The following is a 16552-nucleotide window of genomic DNA, read 5'->3' on the forward strand; positions in this document are numbered from 1 at the left end:
GCCAGTTGGAATGTTAGCAGGAGATTCTGGTTCTTTGAAGGAAAGGATGACAGGGGCCCTCAGCTGGCGCTACTGCGGGGAACGGGCTCTGACACCATCATGGTCACAAGCGCCAGTTTTCTGATGAGGTCCTGTGGCACCCTCTGCTGGCCACAGAGCAGACCTGTGCTGGCAGGTGGGGCCCTACCCAGCTCTTCCCTCTGGGCCATGCCTGTGGTCAAAGACCCAGCCCCCCAGTGAGCTACCCAATGAGCCCCCCAATGAGTTGACCCACTCACCCCTATGAGGCACAGACCTGAGGGGCCTCCAGCAGAGAGGGACTATAGAATCAGCCCATCTGATGCTTGGGGTCAGCTTAGAGAAATGGGTACCTGGGCTTTGGCAGACAAAAGACCTGTGTTCCAATCCCTGCTCTGCACGACCTTGGCGATCATACCTGGCCTCTCTCTCTGAGTCAGTTTGCTCACCTGGGAAACAGGAATAGCATCAATTCCCACGTCGGAGAAGAGTCTTGGAGATTGAATACAGGGAAGCTGGAAAGCACTTAGCCCCATGCCAGACACAAGGCAGGCACAGTAAATGGCCCGGAAGAGGGATTTCCCGGAACTCGGTGGCTGGGGCAGACCTGGGGCGCTGACCCGTCTGCTGTGTTCACTCTCCGAGTACAGCTCCGCTGACCTTGCCTGTGGTTCAGGGGTCCTGGTGGGCCAGGGTGAAGAAGGGCTCCCGCGTTTAGAGCTAAAGATTCCGGGCCTGTTGCAGAATACAGAGACTTAGGCCAAAGAGGATGGAGGTGAACCATCCCAGGCAGACACTGGCCGTGCGTGCACATTACAGATGCACAGTGGTCCCTGCCATGCTGAAGAGCCAGCGCTGGGTTATAGTGCATAGCAAAAGCCTTCACAGAGGACGTGGTATGTGACCAGCTCCCCCCCCACCCCTGCCGGCTGTTTTGAAGTGGGGAGAGTTATTGTCCAGCCTGTGCACGGGGGAGCTTAGCCGGAGGCCCGCGTGGAGGCCCGGTCATGCAGGACAGAGGTTGGAAGACGTTCTAGCTTTGGCGAGCAGAAGGGTGGGCAGGACTTCCCAGAAGATAGCGGAGACGGGGTGAGGGCAGCGGAAAAGACGGGGGCCGGGTGGGGCCAGGTCACCCCTCGCCCCGAAGCCTGTGTGGGAACTGCAGCCTGGCCCGAAGGCCACAGCTCTTGAGACCCGAGTGGGGAGGCTGGGCCGGGACAGGGTCTGTCAGGGCCCCGCGTTGCCCTCCAAAGCCTTCAGATGTGCTCAGAGGCGAGCAGCTGCCGCAGGCTCGTGGCTGTCACCTGTCACTGCTCGGCATTCAGAGCCCTGGCCGGGGCTTCATCTCGGGTTCAGCTCATGGCGACAGGAGCTGCCTTCCTTCCTCTCCTGAGCACCCCCACCCCCGACTTCACTGACCCAGTAGGTGAGTCTTGACTCATCGTCTCCGCTTGACCTCCATTTGTCGCTGGCTGTCATCTCCAGCCCCATCTACCTCCTGTCCTTCCTGAGCTCACAGCCCGGCCCCACAGGTGTGGCATTTTCACGGGGAAGGTCAAAGAAGCTGAGGAGAAAGATGGGACGCTGCTGAGATAGTAGAGCAAACCCCACAGTGTCCTGAAGCCACAGCCCCCTCGGGGCCTCTGGATGGGTTCCAGGCGCAGCCCTGCCCCCACCCACAGTCCCCGCCCCCCAAACCAAGGCCCACCCTCCGCCACGCCCTCTGGAGGAGTTAGACCCCAGGAGGCCGGGAGGAAGTGGCCCAGCCAGCAGGCACCAGAAAATAGGGCCAGAAGGGCCAGGGGGGACCTGGAGGGAGGGGACACCGGTGATGGCCAAGCAACCCCTTCCACCCATGGCCCTGCTGCACTGAGCTCCGAGCCAGTGGGGCCCCTGGCTGGTGGCAGATCTGGAATAGCTCCCCCCGCAGCCCCCTCAGGACTCAGACTCGGCTGGTGAGCCCCGTCTCGCTGGGCGCCTTTCCTGCACCGTGATCTGCGCTCTGGGACTTGGGCCCTTCCGTGAGCTCACGTGGCCTGTGGTGGCCGCCGGTGGTGGCAGGTCCTCCAAGCTCAGCGTGAGCTGCATGGCCGTCCCGGGCTTCCAGACCAACCAGGATGGACGCCTCGTTGACATCCTTGCAGGCCATGCTTCAAGGGCCGAGGGCCTCAGGCGAGTCAGGCCCTCTCCTCAGCGTTTCTTCTGTTTCTTCCTTCAGGGAGAACGAGGCATGCCGGGGATGCCGGGCAAACACGGAGCCAAGGTACGTGCCCCTCACCCCATCCCAGGCAGCCCCTGCCTGAGCCCCAGCTCTCTCTCCCAAGCCCTGGGACACCTCGGAGGCCCCACTCCTCCTGCCCATGTGCCGCTGTGAAGACGGGAAGGCGGGTACATATCTCCCCAGCCCTCTCCCCTTGCTGTGCCAGCCCGTTCTTCCCGTGAGCCGACACTCACCAGTGCCCTGAAGTGGCCAGGCCACCTCCTGGGCATCTCTGGGTCGTTACAAAGCTTCCCGGGTCACCCCAGCCCTGGCTGCAGTCCCACGCGGGGGGTAGGGACTCCCTAAAAATCACCTCCACTTGGGATTTACTGAGGGGTGCCTTTGGCAGCCTGTTTACCTCCAAGTGGTTGGTCCTGGGCTGATGTGGAAATGGGGTTCGCTCCCGGTTGCTCCCCAGTCCATGAGGGCACAGGCCCAGAGAGCTCTCTGTGAGAAGAACCCCACTTGCAGGCTCAGGGGTCAAATCAGCCACGTCCCATTCTCCCCTGCCGTGCGGCTTTCCCTTCCACCCTCCTTCCTTCCCATCTCCTCTTCCTCCTCCTTTCCTGTCCCACGGAAGCCCTCCCCACATTGCATCCCAGAGAGACCCCCATCTGGGTCCCCCTGGGCCCCCTGAGCAGGCGGCTGGGAAGCCTGGGGAGCTCACCGGCACAGAGCCTCCTCCTTCCTCGGGGCCCGCTCTCCCTGTGCCACACTCAGCCACCCACCCCTGCTGAGGGTCTGGACAGCGGGCAGAAGCCAGTGGTCTGGCTCCACATCCCCCTCAAGGGGAGGCCGGGAGGCGGGCCGCTCCCTCCGTGCCTGTCCCAACTGCAGAAAGTCACCACGCCTCCTCTTCTCTCTGCCAGGGGGCTCCCGGAATCACCGTGTCGGGGATGAAGGTCGGTGGAACGTTGTCGCTCAACACACAAGGGGCAGGATGGGGGGAAAGGGGAGAGGAAGACAGAATCGGGCCTTCAGGGACTCAGTGGGTTGGCCGCTGGACCAAGGAGGGGGCAGACAGGATTCAGAAACACTTCTCTTAAGGCCACATTTAGGCCCTTATGCACAACTTGAGCAAGAGAGGCTTAACTAAGCCTTGCAAAGTAAGTAGCGAAGGTTTACCAGCCTCAACTAAAGGTCTCACCCCCCTGCCCAGCGTTTTCCTTCGTCCCTCAGAATTCAGCAGCTGTGTGCTTGCCAAGCTTCAGAGCAGGGAACAGGAGACCTTCTCCTGAACCCCACCCGAGCCACCCGTTGGGTTGGTAGGCAGATGGTTGCGGACCCCCAAAGCACAAATGTGGATCTCCCGGCAGGTCCACTCACAGGGGGCACCTTGTCCAAAGCCAACGCCCGTTCCTTCCCCTCCCTCCACCTGGGGTGCCTCGCTGGCATTCACATTGCCACATCGCCACCGAGGGGAAGGGTACGGAATCGTCCGGGAGGCCTCCTTTGGCCTGGGACCTGAGGCCTGGGCAGAGGAAAGCCGTGGGCTGGCCAGATGCTTCACCTACCCCATGAGTACCTTTGCTTAATGGCTCCTACACTAGCTTGCTCGCTCTCTCTCTCTCTCCCTCGTCTCTTTACCTGAGTCTTCTTTTTTTTTCCACGCAGGGTGAGCCGGGGACCCCAGGAGCCAAGGTACTGATACAGAGGGAATGTCCTGGGCTGCACGGAGCATCAAGCATGGGGTGGAGGTGACAGTGGCTGCCGTTGTTATGCTCCTGGTCCCCCTGAGGCTGACCCGGAGCTGGGGACTTGGCTGAGCGGAGGACAGCCCACCCAGGAGGGGCCTGCTGGGCAGGATTGCCTCCCACTCCCTGCATTCTGGTCTGGGAAGCTCGGATAGCTTGCCTACACACCAGCTCCAGCAGGCAGTAACTATTGTCCCCTGTGCCTGCAGGGCTCTGTCTCTCTTGTCTGGGACTGTAAGAGACGTAACATGAAAAAAGCTTCCATGGTCAGATGTGTTTGGGAAATACAGACGTAAAAAATAGTTCACAGGTTGCTTTACTGCAGGCCTTCTCAGAACCTTTAAGATGCCGTATGTGTGTTGGGAAGCTCTAAAACTGTAATTTCTGGTGCAGCATTTTCCAAACTTTCTTTTGACTAGATCATCCTTTTTTTTAAGAGTAACATCTTATGGGACTAGTATTCTGGAAACACTGGTTTATGATCACTGTCCGCCATACCCCTCACCACGCCCATCCTCTTATCAGTGACTTTCTCTTCTTACCCCAAAGGGAGACCCAGGAGCAGCAGGGAAGCCAGGGCCCCCAGGTTTGCCGGGGAAGAGGGGGCAGAGGGTAGGATATTGTGTCTTTGAGCGTGTGTCCCCTCCATCCTGGCCTCTGCTGGTCTCCCACTCCCTGCCCCACCCCCATGGCTGGTGTGCTGCCTGCGGTGTGCTGGGGGGGTGCATGTGTCCCCAGAAAGAGGGAGTGCCGGGATGGCCCGGCAAAGCTTCAGAAATCCTGCACTCGGGAACACACCCTCCCTCCTTGAAAGTGTTGGTGACCCAGGAGGAAAGACCAGCAGAAGGAAGGCCTTCCCCCCCTTCCATCCCCCAGGACCTCGTGGGGCAGCACCTGTATCATTTCCCTTCAGACTCGGCCTGTGGCAGGGCAGACCCCAGTTAAGGCACGGCCCAGGCAAAGCAGGACCTGCTGGGGCCCCAGGACTCCCTTTCCTCCCAGCACGTGGGCCCTTCCCCAGCATTCCTCTCCTCCCTGGAGCAGCTTCTGGCTATTTTGTCACTCAGCTTCTATGCGCCGTCAGGTGGCAAGGGGAGGCCACCTGAAGACTTGGTGCAGCATCTTCTGTGGCTCCAGCGGCAAAAATCATCGAGACATCTGGCGAATTATGACCCCCGGGGCCCTCAGTGTGTATTATTACCTAGGAGAACCAGCAGCCACGGGGCTGTGGAGAATGCGCCCTCTAGCGTTGGCCTGCAGGGGTTCTTTTGGGGGTGCCCTCCCCGTAGGAGACACTCTGTGGGCGCAAAGTGCCGTCTCCATGGTGTAGAAGGCGGAGCTTCGGCGGACGCGGGGGCCCGACCTGGCTCTGTCACTGAGGCCGCGAGGGGTCCCGCATAGCCACGGTGCCGCTTCACCTGCGCAGCGAGAGCAGGGCCCTGTGACGCGTGTCATGGGAAGAGTTCTTCGTGGCGGAAGAAGATGCTTAGCCAGGGGTGTTAGTCTGCTAGAGCCGCCCTGACAAAGGACCACAGACTATGTGGCTCAAACCACAGAAAGTCACTGTCCCGCAGTGCTGCAGCCCGGAAGTCTGAGATCGAGGAGTCAGCAGGGCTCACTGCTTCTGCAGGTCATGAAGGAGGGTCTGCTCTGTCCTTCCCTCCTCTCTGTTGGTTTGCCGGCAGCCTTGGTGTCCCCTGGCGTGGAGAATTATCACCCCGGTCTCTGCCTTATCCTGACATGGTGTTCTTCCTGTATGCATGTCCGTGTCCAAACTTCCCCTCTTGCAAGGACACCAGTCGTACGGATTAGGGGCCCACCTCACTCCAGTATGACTCTCCTAGCTTGGCTAATTGCATCTCTGATGGCACTATTTCCCAAGAGGGTCACGTTCTGAGATTCGGGCAGTTGGAACGTCAACATACGAATTTGGGGAGGACGCGAGTCAACCCATAACAGGAAGCAAACTTCTCAAAATATGGTTAGATGGTTTTTGTCTTCCCTGGAGGCAGGGAGGAGGGAGGCAGAGACCAGGGAGCTCTGAATGCTGGACGTTTTAAAAAATGAAAAGAGCAGAGTACTTAAAAGAGCTTCCCCGACTACCGGCCTTCTAAACCGTTCACCTGTCCCCAGGAGACCCCAAAAGGGGCTAAGTGCTCTTGGTCCCTGTCGCTTCGTGAATGATGAGGGCCCAGCCCGTATGGGAACAGGAGACCAGGGAGGCAGGCCGTCACCAGTATGAAGTGGCCCAAGGGAGGAGTCAGGTGCAGATGGGGGTCTGGCAGGAAATGGAGTCTTTCAGGAAATGGCCCACAGAGGGGGAGGGAAGCAGGACAGAGAAAGCCTCAGCTCCATGCTGGTGGGGCCGGTGCCTTCCCGGTTGTCCTGGAGAAGCAGGTCCTAACCCTGCACTGTCTGCATTTCCTCCACAGGGCGAAAAGGGGGCTGCAGGCTCCCCCGGGCTGCTCAGCCTCCTGGGGCAGAAGGTGGGTGTTGGCAAGCTCTGAATGGTGGCTCCGTGTAAAGGCCTTGGTGTTCATCCGCACCTGACCATTCACACGGGCCCCGGCACGGGAGGTGTCCCTCCCAGATTGGGGGAAAGCGACTGCAACGCAGCTAGCTTATTGTGTGGGGTACCACGTGGGAGGCCCTGATTGGTAAACAAAACAAAACAAAACAAAAAACCGCCTATATTCAAAGACCAGTAGCTATGACCTTGTCAGATCTCTTTGCACCAGCTCTGAAAATGCACCCCCTAGTACATGAGATCCATCAGACGGTCCATTTAAAACAAAACAAAAGACTAGAGGTCAAATACGTTTGGAGAGAGCTGCATAACACAGGCCCCTTGGGATGGCACAGGGCACCCTAGCCCGTCAGGGCCTCAGAGCACCCTGCAGGGAAGGAGCCTGCCCTGCTCCATTTCACTCTGCCTTTCCTGACATCCTTTGGCCACCAGACTCCTTTTTTCACATGCCAAATATTCCCCACCCGCTGAAGGAAGTGTCCATGGACACAGTCTGAGAAAGAGTCTAGACCCAAGTCACGATGGGTCTCCTGTTTTAGCTCCCTACCTGTTCCCCTGCAGTAGCTGGCTCCATTGTCTGCTCACATCCCACGGCCCATAAGACCAAGCCAGGCTTCTGAGGGCCTCTGGGCCCGGCCTGGACCGAGGGGTGGTCTGCTATCTCCACCCCGTGGAACCATGAGGGGGGAAAAGACAGGGATCAGCCACCAACTTCCAGAGCTAGACGGACACAGTGATGGTTAACTTACCTCCCATCCTCCCACCCTTCCACCCCCAGGGAGAAAAAGGCGACGCTGGCAACTCCTTTGGAGGGGGCAGAGGGGAGCCCGGCCCCCCAGGGCTACCTGGGCCCCCAGGCCCAAAGGTGAGTTTCCCTGTGGGATCAGCACTCAAGGGGGATGCTGTCTGTGGCCTTTATCTTCAGCCCATTCTTGGGGACCCTGTCCTGAACACCTTGCCCTCTCTCATGCTCCAGATGTGTGGGGTTTCCAGTGGATTCTACAAAGGCAATTTGGACCGAGGGCCTGATTCCAAGTGGTGACTGTTTGACCATGCAAGGGAAACAGTCAAGAGGGCGGATAGATGGTCCCATTGATCCAAATGGCTATGATATAACTGAGTCAGGAACCGATGGCTACAGAACCTCAGGATAGACAGAAAGGCCCCTCACCCAGGCTCAGAATAAGTCAAGATCAGGGATCAGCTGGGCTCCACCACTGGGTGCTGGCACACGGGGTGGGGGGAAGGGGCTGGGGGGCAGCAGTGGGGTCATCTGCAAATGGGACAGCCCTCACCTTCCTTGCACTGGGTGGAAACACAACGGTAAGATTGGAGTTTCCCAAAGCAGGTGCCTTTTGTGCTACTTGGTTTATACCAGTAGCATAGGGACATGGGGACTTTCTTTCTCTTGGCCTGTAAGGAAAGGACTCATGACACGATTTCAGACAACACACACATTCATCCCACCAACGTTTGTCAAGGGGTGGCTGTGAGCAGGGCCCCGCCTGGGCTGCAAGGCTGCAGAGAATCTGCCCTCCACTTGCTCACAGTCTAACAGGAGAAACAAACCCACAATTCACACGGATATAGTGTAGGGGGTTGGGGGCAGAAGGAAGCCCATAGACAGGTGAGATGAAGTGGCAGAAAGGGTCTCGGGCCCACCCCCACATGCCCACCTGACTGTGGCTCGTGCCCTGTCATGATCACCAGCTTTGCCAAAGGTGGCCCTGCCACCTGGGCTCTGGGATCCCCGGGGCCGGAGTCTGTCCCCGTCTGTCCCACCGACCCCTCAAGGAGTGGATACCTGGCATGTCTTGGGTCTTGACCTGGGGTCAAGGATGTCTGGGGACTATCCCTGCATCCTGGGACAAAAAGGAGGAAAGATAGAAGGCTGCTCCCAAACCTATGTCCTCCTTCCAAGTCCAGGCAAAATGTTGACTAGGGGAAGTATGTCCAGTGGGCCTCCTCCCATCTCTCTCTGCACCTCCCCTCCTAGGCCTCCTGGCGCCCCTCCCTACATGCCCTGGGCCTTCTCGGTCCCCTCTGCCTCCCAGGCAGGACCTGATGAGTTGTGCCTTGCCAAGTGTCCCGGGTTCCAAAGTGACCTGCCCCCCTGCAGCCAGGGGCGGCCAGCAGTCCACACCTGGGGGCTGCCACAGAACTGGCCTGTGTGTGTTAATCAAGAAATGAGAAGGGCCCGGCAGGGCGGTATGGACCCCAGAAAGCCGTGCTGAACTCAGAGGAGGAAGGGAGTAGGCAGGGAAGGCTGCCAGGAGGAGGTGAGACCCCGGTTGGCTGGGTGGGAGTCAGAGAAGTAGAAGGAGGTGAGTTAGCAGAAGCCAGTGCAGACACTGACGGAGATCCGAAGACACTCAACACCCAGAACGTCAACAGCAAGGCCCTCGTGTGGCCCCTTAGGCAGCCGGCCGAGCTGCCCTGCACACCCTCAGCCCGTGTCTCTCCTCTTCCCCAGGGAGAAGCTGGTGTTGATGGCCAGGCCGGCCCCCCAGGACGGCAAGGAGACAAGGTACAGAGGCCCCCAGTTCCAAGACAAGGGGCAGCTTGGGAGCTCAGGCCCCAGCAGAGAGAGAGAAAGAATCATGGCGGCCATTCCCACAGCTGGACCCCCAGGGCACAAGGCTGATGGGCCGTGACTCCTGGGGCCATCACTCCTGTAGGCTGGGGAGAGCCTTCCCCCGAGTCAGCAGTCATGCAAAGGCTGGCTCGGGGGTGCATGCTTGGGCCAGGGAGCCTCCCAGAGCCTCTGCTTCTGTGAGCTTACATGCGGCTGGTAACGGTGGGGCTCCCACTCCTCTCCAGCTCCTTCCTGTGGGAGGGTGAGGTCGGTGCTGCCCCATCCCTCACAGGTGCTCAGCAACTGAAATGCTGTAGGGACAGGGGGGTAAGGGGCAGGTTACCCGCAGGTGGCAGTGACTCAACGCTCCATGAGCTGGCCCACTGCAGGGTCACCAGGAGCTGAGTTCTATTAAAGGGCCTGTTGTCCCTTTATCTTTACTTTGTATCTTGACTTTTGAAATTTGTCTTGAATGTTAACGTTGTCCCAGAACAGTTGGAAGTGTGGTTTGTTTTCATTTCTTCCCCCATAGCTCTGTCCTCTGTCCAGCAGGAGCAACCCCCACCCCACCCACCAGGGAGGTTGAGTGGTCCCCTTACGCTGAACTCCCTTTTTCCATCCTGCAGTTTGGGGCTTTCACACTCAGGCCTCTGGAAGAACCCACGGTCCTTCCGTGGCAATTACGACCGCCCAGGCCATTGGCGAAAAGTTACTGAGCTCTTGCTGCTTGAGCTGACTGGAAATACAGCGAAGCAAAGGGCCTGGTCCCTGCACCCAAGGAGGTGGCTGACTTAGGGGCTGGGGAGAGGTGGCCAGGCAGACAGGTGGAGTCCCTAACAACTAACACAGGACAGAAAGAATGTCCTTCCAGTGAAAAGCAGCGGAGCCCAGAGGCGCTGGGAGGCACAGAAGAGGGCCCTCGGGTGGAGACGCTTCCTGGAGGGGTAGAGCCGGCACTTTAATGCACAGGGGCGTTTGCAGCCTCTTGGCCTGAGCTGAGATGAGCCTCCCGGCCCCTCCACGGACCCTTACGATGGCCCCCAGCTTCTCTCTTACCCAGCCCTGACTGCGTCTCACTCCAACTTTGTCGTATGACAGGGTGAGCCCGGAGCAGCCGGAGAACAGGGACCGGCTGGCCCCAAGGTACGTGCGTCTCTCGCCCAGAGTCCCAGTGCGACGTCTCACTTCCCTGGGCTCACGGCACGAGGTGGCTGGACTCTGGGTCTTGACGGAGAGGGAGGGAAAGATTGTGGCAGGAGGTTCACGACCGCAGCCGTGACTGGACTCGGTCTTCTCCAGGCCTGGCTAGTCCCCAGCTGTCGCACGGAGTCTTCTGTGTCCGTCGTGGAACCTCTGGGCACCCTGCCTCAGTGTTGGGGACCCGCTGACAGGCTCCCCATCCTGCTGCTCTAGATACACCCATGTGCAGCCAGGCATCACCCGTGTTGGCTACAATCCCGTCTAACAGCGGGCAGCGGTTGCTGGGCCCGGGCCGGGGGTGAGACCACGTTTGTCTTGCAGGGCAGCAAGGGGGAACCAGGCAAAGAAATGGTGGACTACAATGGGAACATCAACGAGGCTCTCCAGGTGAGTGGGGGCTAACCCAGACTCTAGAGATGTGGAGATGCCCGGGGGCCTCCAAGGCTCTGCACCACGGCCCTGATGAGGGAGCGCCCCAGCACCCCAGTTAGTGTCCTTGAGGCCAGGCTAATGGGCAGAGCTTCCAGAAGAGAGGCCCCCTTGCTCTGTCTCCCTTGGCCTCTGCCTGCAGCCTCCAGGAAAATGCCCCTCCCTCGTTTGGCAGCCGGGAGGCCCAGCCCTGGGTGTGGCCCGGCTGGCGGGTTATCCTGGCTCTGGGGAACTGAGAGCCGTAACCGGAGCATCCTGGCACCCTGTGGGATGTTGACCTATCCAGGGTTCTGGAGCCCCGTTTCTTCAATAGCCCTTTCACATGGTAGAATCTGTCTTTCTGAAACATATCTCCTTTGCGTGTCTATTTAATCACGTTTCAAGTTCATATGGTACCCACCCTTTGAAGCAGGGTATTGCCATGAATGGCTAGAGCGTGCTCGTTGGGAGTTGTGGGGGAGGGGTGCCCTGCATGTTGTAGGGTGATTAACCACTAGATGCCGGTAGCACCCCTCCCCCAGTTGTGACAACCAAAATATGTCTCCAGACATTCCCAAAAGTCCCCTGGGGGCCAAACCTCACCCCCGGGGTTGAGAACCACCGCTCAAAAGAAAGTACCTCTGTGAATCCATCTGGAAGGTGTATAATCCTGACTTCATGCCAACGCTGTCCCTCTGATTTCTTGAGTGGCTCCATATCGTCCTATACGGTTCCATATCTTGAGTGGCTCCCTTGTTTACGAGGAAGTATGTCGGAGGCTGGAAATCTGGGCTCGGGGGGAAGAGGAAAGAACAAGGGAGAGTCCCAGTCGGTGATTAGAGAGAATAAGAGATGTGCTGTGCCCTCCTGCTTTGGCAAAGTGAAGGGAAGTCTGCGGTCCATTTCGGGACTTGACTGAGTTTGTTGTGGGACAGTGTCAGAGCAGCATTTGGTGAGGTGTAGGGACTTGTCTGCCCAGTGCGAGAGGTAGGGTGGTGTGTGTTGGGAAGCATGGGGCCCACCAGCAGGGCCTACCCCTACTGTGCTCCTAAGGGGATGCCCAGCTCCCTCGTTGCCTGGGCCAAGGGGTGCCTCCAGATGGCTCTGGACTTGTTCTTCAACTGATTGCATGGCTTTGGTTTTCAGGAGATCCGAACGCTGGCCTTGATGGTAAGTCTTCCCCTTTCTGTTGGATACAGGGCTGAGGGCTGGGGGCTGGGGGCCAGGGGAGGGCAAGGACTTGAGGTCTAGCTTCCAGAAAGCAGGTGCTAGGCATCTGGGTTTGGACCGACCGTGAAGTGCTGGGGCAGAGGGTGAGGGGAGCCCGAGCAGGGGGGTCTCAGGAGCCTCCCCGACCCGGGGTCCCAATTGTCCTCTGGACAGCCGATTCCACCGCGTGCTCCTATGCTTCTCCATAAAGCTGTGTCAAGGAGATGGAGGTAGAGAGGAGGCTGCTCTTTTTTAAGTTTATTTATTTATTTTGAGAGAGAGAGAGAGTGCGAGCAGGGGAGGGGCAGAGAGAGAGGGAGAGAGAATTCCAAGCAGGCTCCACACCGTCAGTGCAGAGCCCGACTCGGGGCTCGATCTTACGAACCGTGAGATCATGACCTGAGCCGAGATCAAGAGTCCGACGCTTAACCGACTGAGCCACCCAGGTGCCCCAAGGAGGATGCTTTTAGGCTTCTCATTTTTCTCAACCTTCAGCCAATAAAATCCATAACCCTAAAAAATCAGTAGCAACTCAACCTCCGCATTTTCACCTTCCCTAGGAATCAATTTCATTTTCTGCACTCAGAAAGCCAGAGAATTCCAAGCCCAGGTTTTACTTGTGCACCTACCAGTGACAGGCCTGTGCATTTTTGTGGTGAATATTTATGGAGATCACAAAGTTCTCCAACTGTTGGGATTTCATTTCACTTACTATTTTTCACGGCCACGTGCCACAGAAGGCTTAGGGGGTGTACAGATCCAGAATCAAGCACCAGGCACGGCATCCCCTGACCCCGGAGGTGGGTATTAACATCACACGATTCTGGAATCGATGAGCTTCGTTTGGGAACATTAACGTATATTATTTGAAGTAGTATTCGGAGCAGAACTTTCATGGAATTCTTGGTTCTTTTAAAATCAACCTCAAAGTATGAGTTACACACAATAAAACGTACCCACTTTTGGGTAAAGCTGGCTAAGCTTTGACGAATGCACATACCCACGTATCCTCCACCCCAGTCACTCCAGAAAGTTGTTTTATGTGCCTCAGGCGTCAATCCCACACTGACCCTCAGCCCTGGGGCACCACGGATCTGCTTTCTGTCACAGTAGATTACACCTGCCTTTCTTGGAGTGTCATTTGAATGGAATCACACTGTATTCTCATCTGTGTCTGGCTTCTTTTACTCAGCATAATGTGTCTGGGTTTCATCCGTGGCCTGGCAGGAACCAGTGCCTGCTTCCTTTTTTACTGCTAAGTAATATTTCAGTGTATGGGCGTCGCAGACCTTCACCTGCTGATGGCTATTTAGACTGTTTCCTGGAGGCATTTTTAAGGCCCCGTCAGGAGAGGTCAGAATCATGTTCTTGGAGCCCAGGAGCCCCCAGGGGTGTTCAGAGGGAGAAGAGGGAGAGGCTGTTAGGCGTGGCTCTAGGTCGGTGGGGAGGGGGAGCATCACTCTAATCCAGACACACTCGGGGCTCATCTGCCTTACACAGTGGGAACCCCATACTGTTTCCTTTGCGAAAAGGATGAAATGTTTGAAAATGATTGATCTCCGGAAACCAGCCTCCACACACACCCCTCTGGCAACAGGCCACCCCTCCTTGGTTGGAAAGTTCCTCCACGGGTCTTTCTTTTCTTTCCTAGGGACCCCCTGGTCTTCCCGGGCAAATCGGCCCACCCGGAGCCCCGGGGATCCCAGGCCAGAAGGTAACACTTGTCTTGACAAGGGGGGGGTGGGCCCCACTGAGGCACTGCGTGTGTCCCTGGTGCGGAAGCCAATGGGTGACGCTCTAGTGTTCCCTGCAGAGCCACCATGGCAACTTGGCCTGTGACTCCTCCCGCTGCTCCCAGGCGCCCCAGGCCCTACCTTGCCCACATGGCAGCCACCCCCACACCGGCCACCTCGGCTCTGCTGCCTGACTTGGGCTCCTGTAATCCACAGGCTCCTTTGATGTGCTGGAGCCTGGGTCTAGACAAGCCATGCTCCAGGCAAAACCATGTGGGGACCCCCAACCCACCCATCAGGCGACGTGGCACTTAAGCTCCTCCCCGATCTCCCTCCTCCCTCACTCCCTGCCTTTGCTCTTTTATATTCTGCCTCACCCCTGTGATTTTCTCAGAAGACCCTGCACGTTTGCCCCTCTGTCCTCTGCTCATGAGGGCCCCTGCCCTGAAGCTCCTTCCCCTCTTCCCCTACCTTTCCCACTCCTCATAGTGTGAGCCCAACTCAAAGGCCACCTCTTCCTTGAAGACTCCCCTGATCTACCAGGCAGAATTCACTGCCCTTTCCTCTCTGCTCCTCATAGCCTCATTTTGCCTTGGAGACGTGGCTCGTTGTTTACTGGCCTCAAAGACAGAGACTAGGCCTCCTTTATCTCCCTCCCTGACCTAAAGAAGAGGCTTGGGTTGACATGAAGATACAGGGAGCTCCCCCTGGGGCAGGCGGGACAGGAGGGCTGGGTTGGGGGACACTGGGAGACAACAGCCCCCCAGGGAGTACCCAGGGCCCTCAGTGGCAGCACGCAAGGTTGTGGCCAAAATGTGGCCTGTGGGGCCAGGAGGCCCGGACTCGGACCTAGCTCCACTCTGCACAGACCGCAGGCCTTGGGCACACACCTCCGCCCTGGGGTCCTCACCTGGAAATGGAGGCAGTGCAAGTACATACCTCCGGGGGACCCTGGCACATAGGAAGCGCCCCATAAATGACAGTTATCATTCGTCTCTGCTCTGAGAGTGACCTTTAGTTGTCCTGGTCACAGGGGGAGATTGGACTTCCAGGCCCTCCAGGACACGATGGGGAAAAGGTAAGAACAGACACTCCCAGACAAGCCTCCGAAGATGGACCTTGACCTGGGCTGGCAGGGGGACCGGGAGGGGGGACAGAAGGCTCTGGAAGAAGCCCAGGTGTGAGCCTTGTGGGGAAGAGAGTAGGGGAGGTGGGGGCCAACCCTACACAAGCCTGAGCCCCACACTGCTAGCCCCAGAGGAGCCAGGAAGACCCGGCTGGGCTGGGCTGGAAGTTTCTAGAATTCCCAGGGAAAGTGGACAGGCTCTTCACCTGGGCCAGTCAAGCACTGAAGAGCCACATCCTTTGGACCTCCCATTCTTTCCTGTTCCCTCCCTCTCTCTCTCTCTCTCTTTTCTCCATTAGTGTATATAATAAGTATTGCTGATATTTTCTAAAGGGACCTCGAGGCAAACCAGGCGACATGGGCCCTCCCGGTCCCCAAGGCCCCCCAGGAAAGGCTGGGCCCACAGGAATGAAGGGTGAAGACGGACACGTGGGGAGCCCGGGAGAAAAGGGGGAGAAAGGGGAGACGGGGCAAGCAGGCCCTCCGGTGAGTGCTGGGCCGGCCGGGACCCTACCTTGTGACACGTGTATGCCTGCACAGTGTGCCACCCCAGCATGGCTTCCTCAGGGTCCCCACCGCGGCCTGGGCTGGAGACCTGCAGCCAGGAAGTGGGGGCAGGAGACTCAGCTGGGTTTCCCTTCAAGCCCCCCTTTTCTTTTATGAAGGCCAGTTTCCTATCTCAGGAGAACTGGTCCTGTTCTGTCATCTCCTGTGTCCTCGGGAAAGTTGCTGAGCCTTGCAGAACCTGTTCTGTCATCTCTAAAATGGGGATAAGAATGCTTCCCCTGGACCCTTCACTGGGTTGTTGGGAAGGCGATGAAGTCGTAGGTGTAAATGTGCCTCTTTGGAAAGTATGCGGAAGCCTGATACCCCGGAGAGGCTGCAGGTACAAAGAAAGGACCGTACCCAGTCCAGCCAGGCTGCCGACTTGACCTGGGAGTCTTCTCTGGGCCTCAGTGGTTTTTATCTGTGAAATGGGCACCATCCTAGACACCTGCCCTTGGAGGAAGGGAGCCATGTGTGCATGCCACGGTTGGTCGCAGAGGCCCACTTGATGACCTTCCTCTTGACTAACAGAAATCTTTGTCGATCTGTAGGGTCTAGACGGCCCAACTGGGGAGAAAGGAGAACCAGGTGGCCAAGGGAGACCCGGAACAACAGGATTGCCCGGCCCGATCGGGCTCCCGGGATTTACAGTAAGGCGAGAGGGCAGGGTATCAAGGTTGTCAGCAGGCAGCTGTGGACGAGGGCATGCGAGCAGGGGCGCCCTCGCTGTGGTCACCAGCCCAGCCGATGCCCGGCGCTATAACGACGCTGCCTTAACCCCCGCCCGCCTGGCTGGCCTCAGTGCGGGGCGGGCGTGTTCTCTTGATGAGCAGCTACTCTGTGCAGGGTACTGACTGGAGGGTGAACAGTGGTTCCCACTTCCTCCGCTCACGGCACTGCAGCCCCTGCCTTCAGGCACCAGCCTGGTTCAAAGGCGCTAGAATCTTAGACTCAGAATTCTCCTCTTAGAAGTATAAAGAACCTCAGAGGTCAACCCGCCCCACCTCTGACCCAGCGCAGGAGTCCCTCGGGAGCCACTAACTGGGGCTACCCCACCCAGATGGGACAGGGGGACAGCTCACGGCCTCCTGACGTGTCCCCTCCAGTGTGGAGCGGGGGACCTGCTCCTGGATGTGGTGTGGGAGCTTCCTCGTCGCCTTCCCACCACGGGCCCTTGCTCTGTTCCCAGAGCCATATTCATTTCTGCAGCTGCGTTGCAAATCACAAGTTCAGCCGCTTAAGACAGAGCACCTGTG

General features: G+C 58.2%; 1 protein-coding gene across 1 annotated transcript in view; it reads left to right on the forward strand.

Annotated features, from left to right (window-relative positions):
• LOC106967193 (collagen alpha-1(XIII) chain) overlaps positions 1 to 16552 on the forward strand; it is a 79564-nt gene that overhangs the window by 38182 nt on the left and 24830 nt on the right. The window contains exons 15-27 of the mRNA XM_053207058.1: positions 2237 to 2281; positions 3148 to 3180; positions 3893 to 3919; positions 6405 to 6458; positions 7278 to 7364; positions 8973 to 9026; positions 10173 to 10217; positions 10596 to 10661; positions 11829 to 11852; positions 13543 to 13605; positions 14658 to 14702; positions 15084 to 15236; positions 15848 to 15946. Of these exons, the coding sequence (XP_053063033.1) occupies positions 2237 to 2281; positions 3148 to 3180; positions 3893 to 3919; positions 6405 to 6458; positions 7278 to 7364; positions 8973 to 9026; positions 10173 to 10217; positions 10596 to 10661; positions 11829 to 11852; positions 13543 to 13605; positions 14658 to 14702; positions 15084 to 15236; positions 15848 to 15946 (795 nt within the window). The remainder of the gene's footprint in view (positions 1 to 2236; positions 2282 to 3147; positions 3181 to 3892; positions 3920 to 6404; positions 6459 to 7277; positions 7365 to 8972; positions 9027 to 10172; positions 10218 to 10595; positions 10662 to 11828; positions 11853 to 13542; positions 13606 to 14657; positions 14703 to 15083; positions 15237 to 15847; positions 15947 to 16552) is intronic.

The sequence above is a fragment of the Acinonyx jubatus genome, chromosome D2 (genome assembly GCF_027475565.1).
Source record: "Acinonyx jubatus isolate Ajub_Pintada_27869175 chromosome D2, VMU_Ajub_asm_v1.0, whole genome shotgun sequence".
Taxonomy (NCBI): Eukaryota; Metazoa; Chordata; class Mammalia; order Carnivora; family Felidae; genus Acinonyx; species Acinonyx jubatus.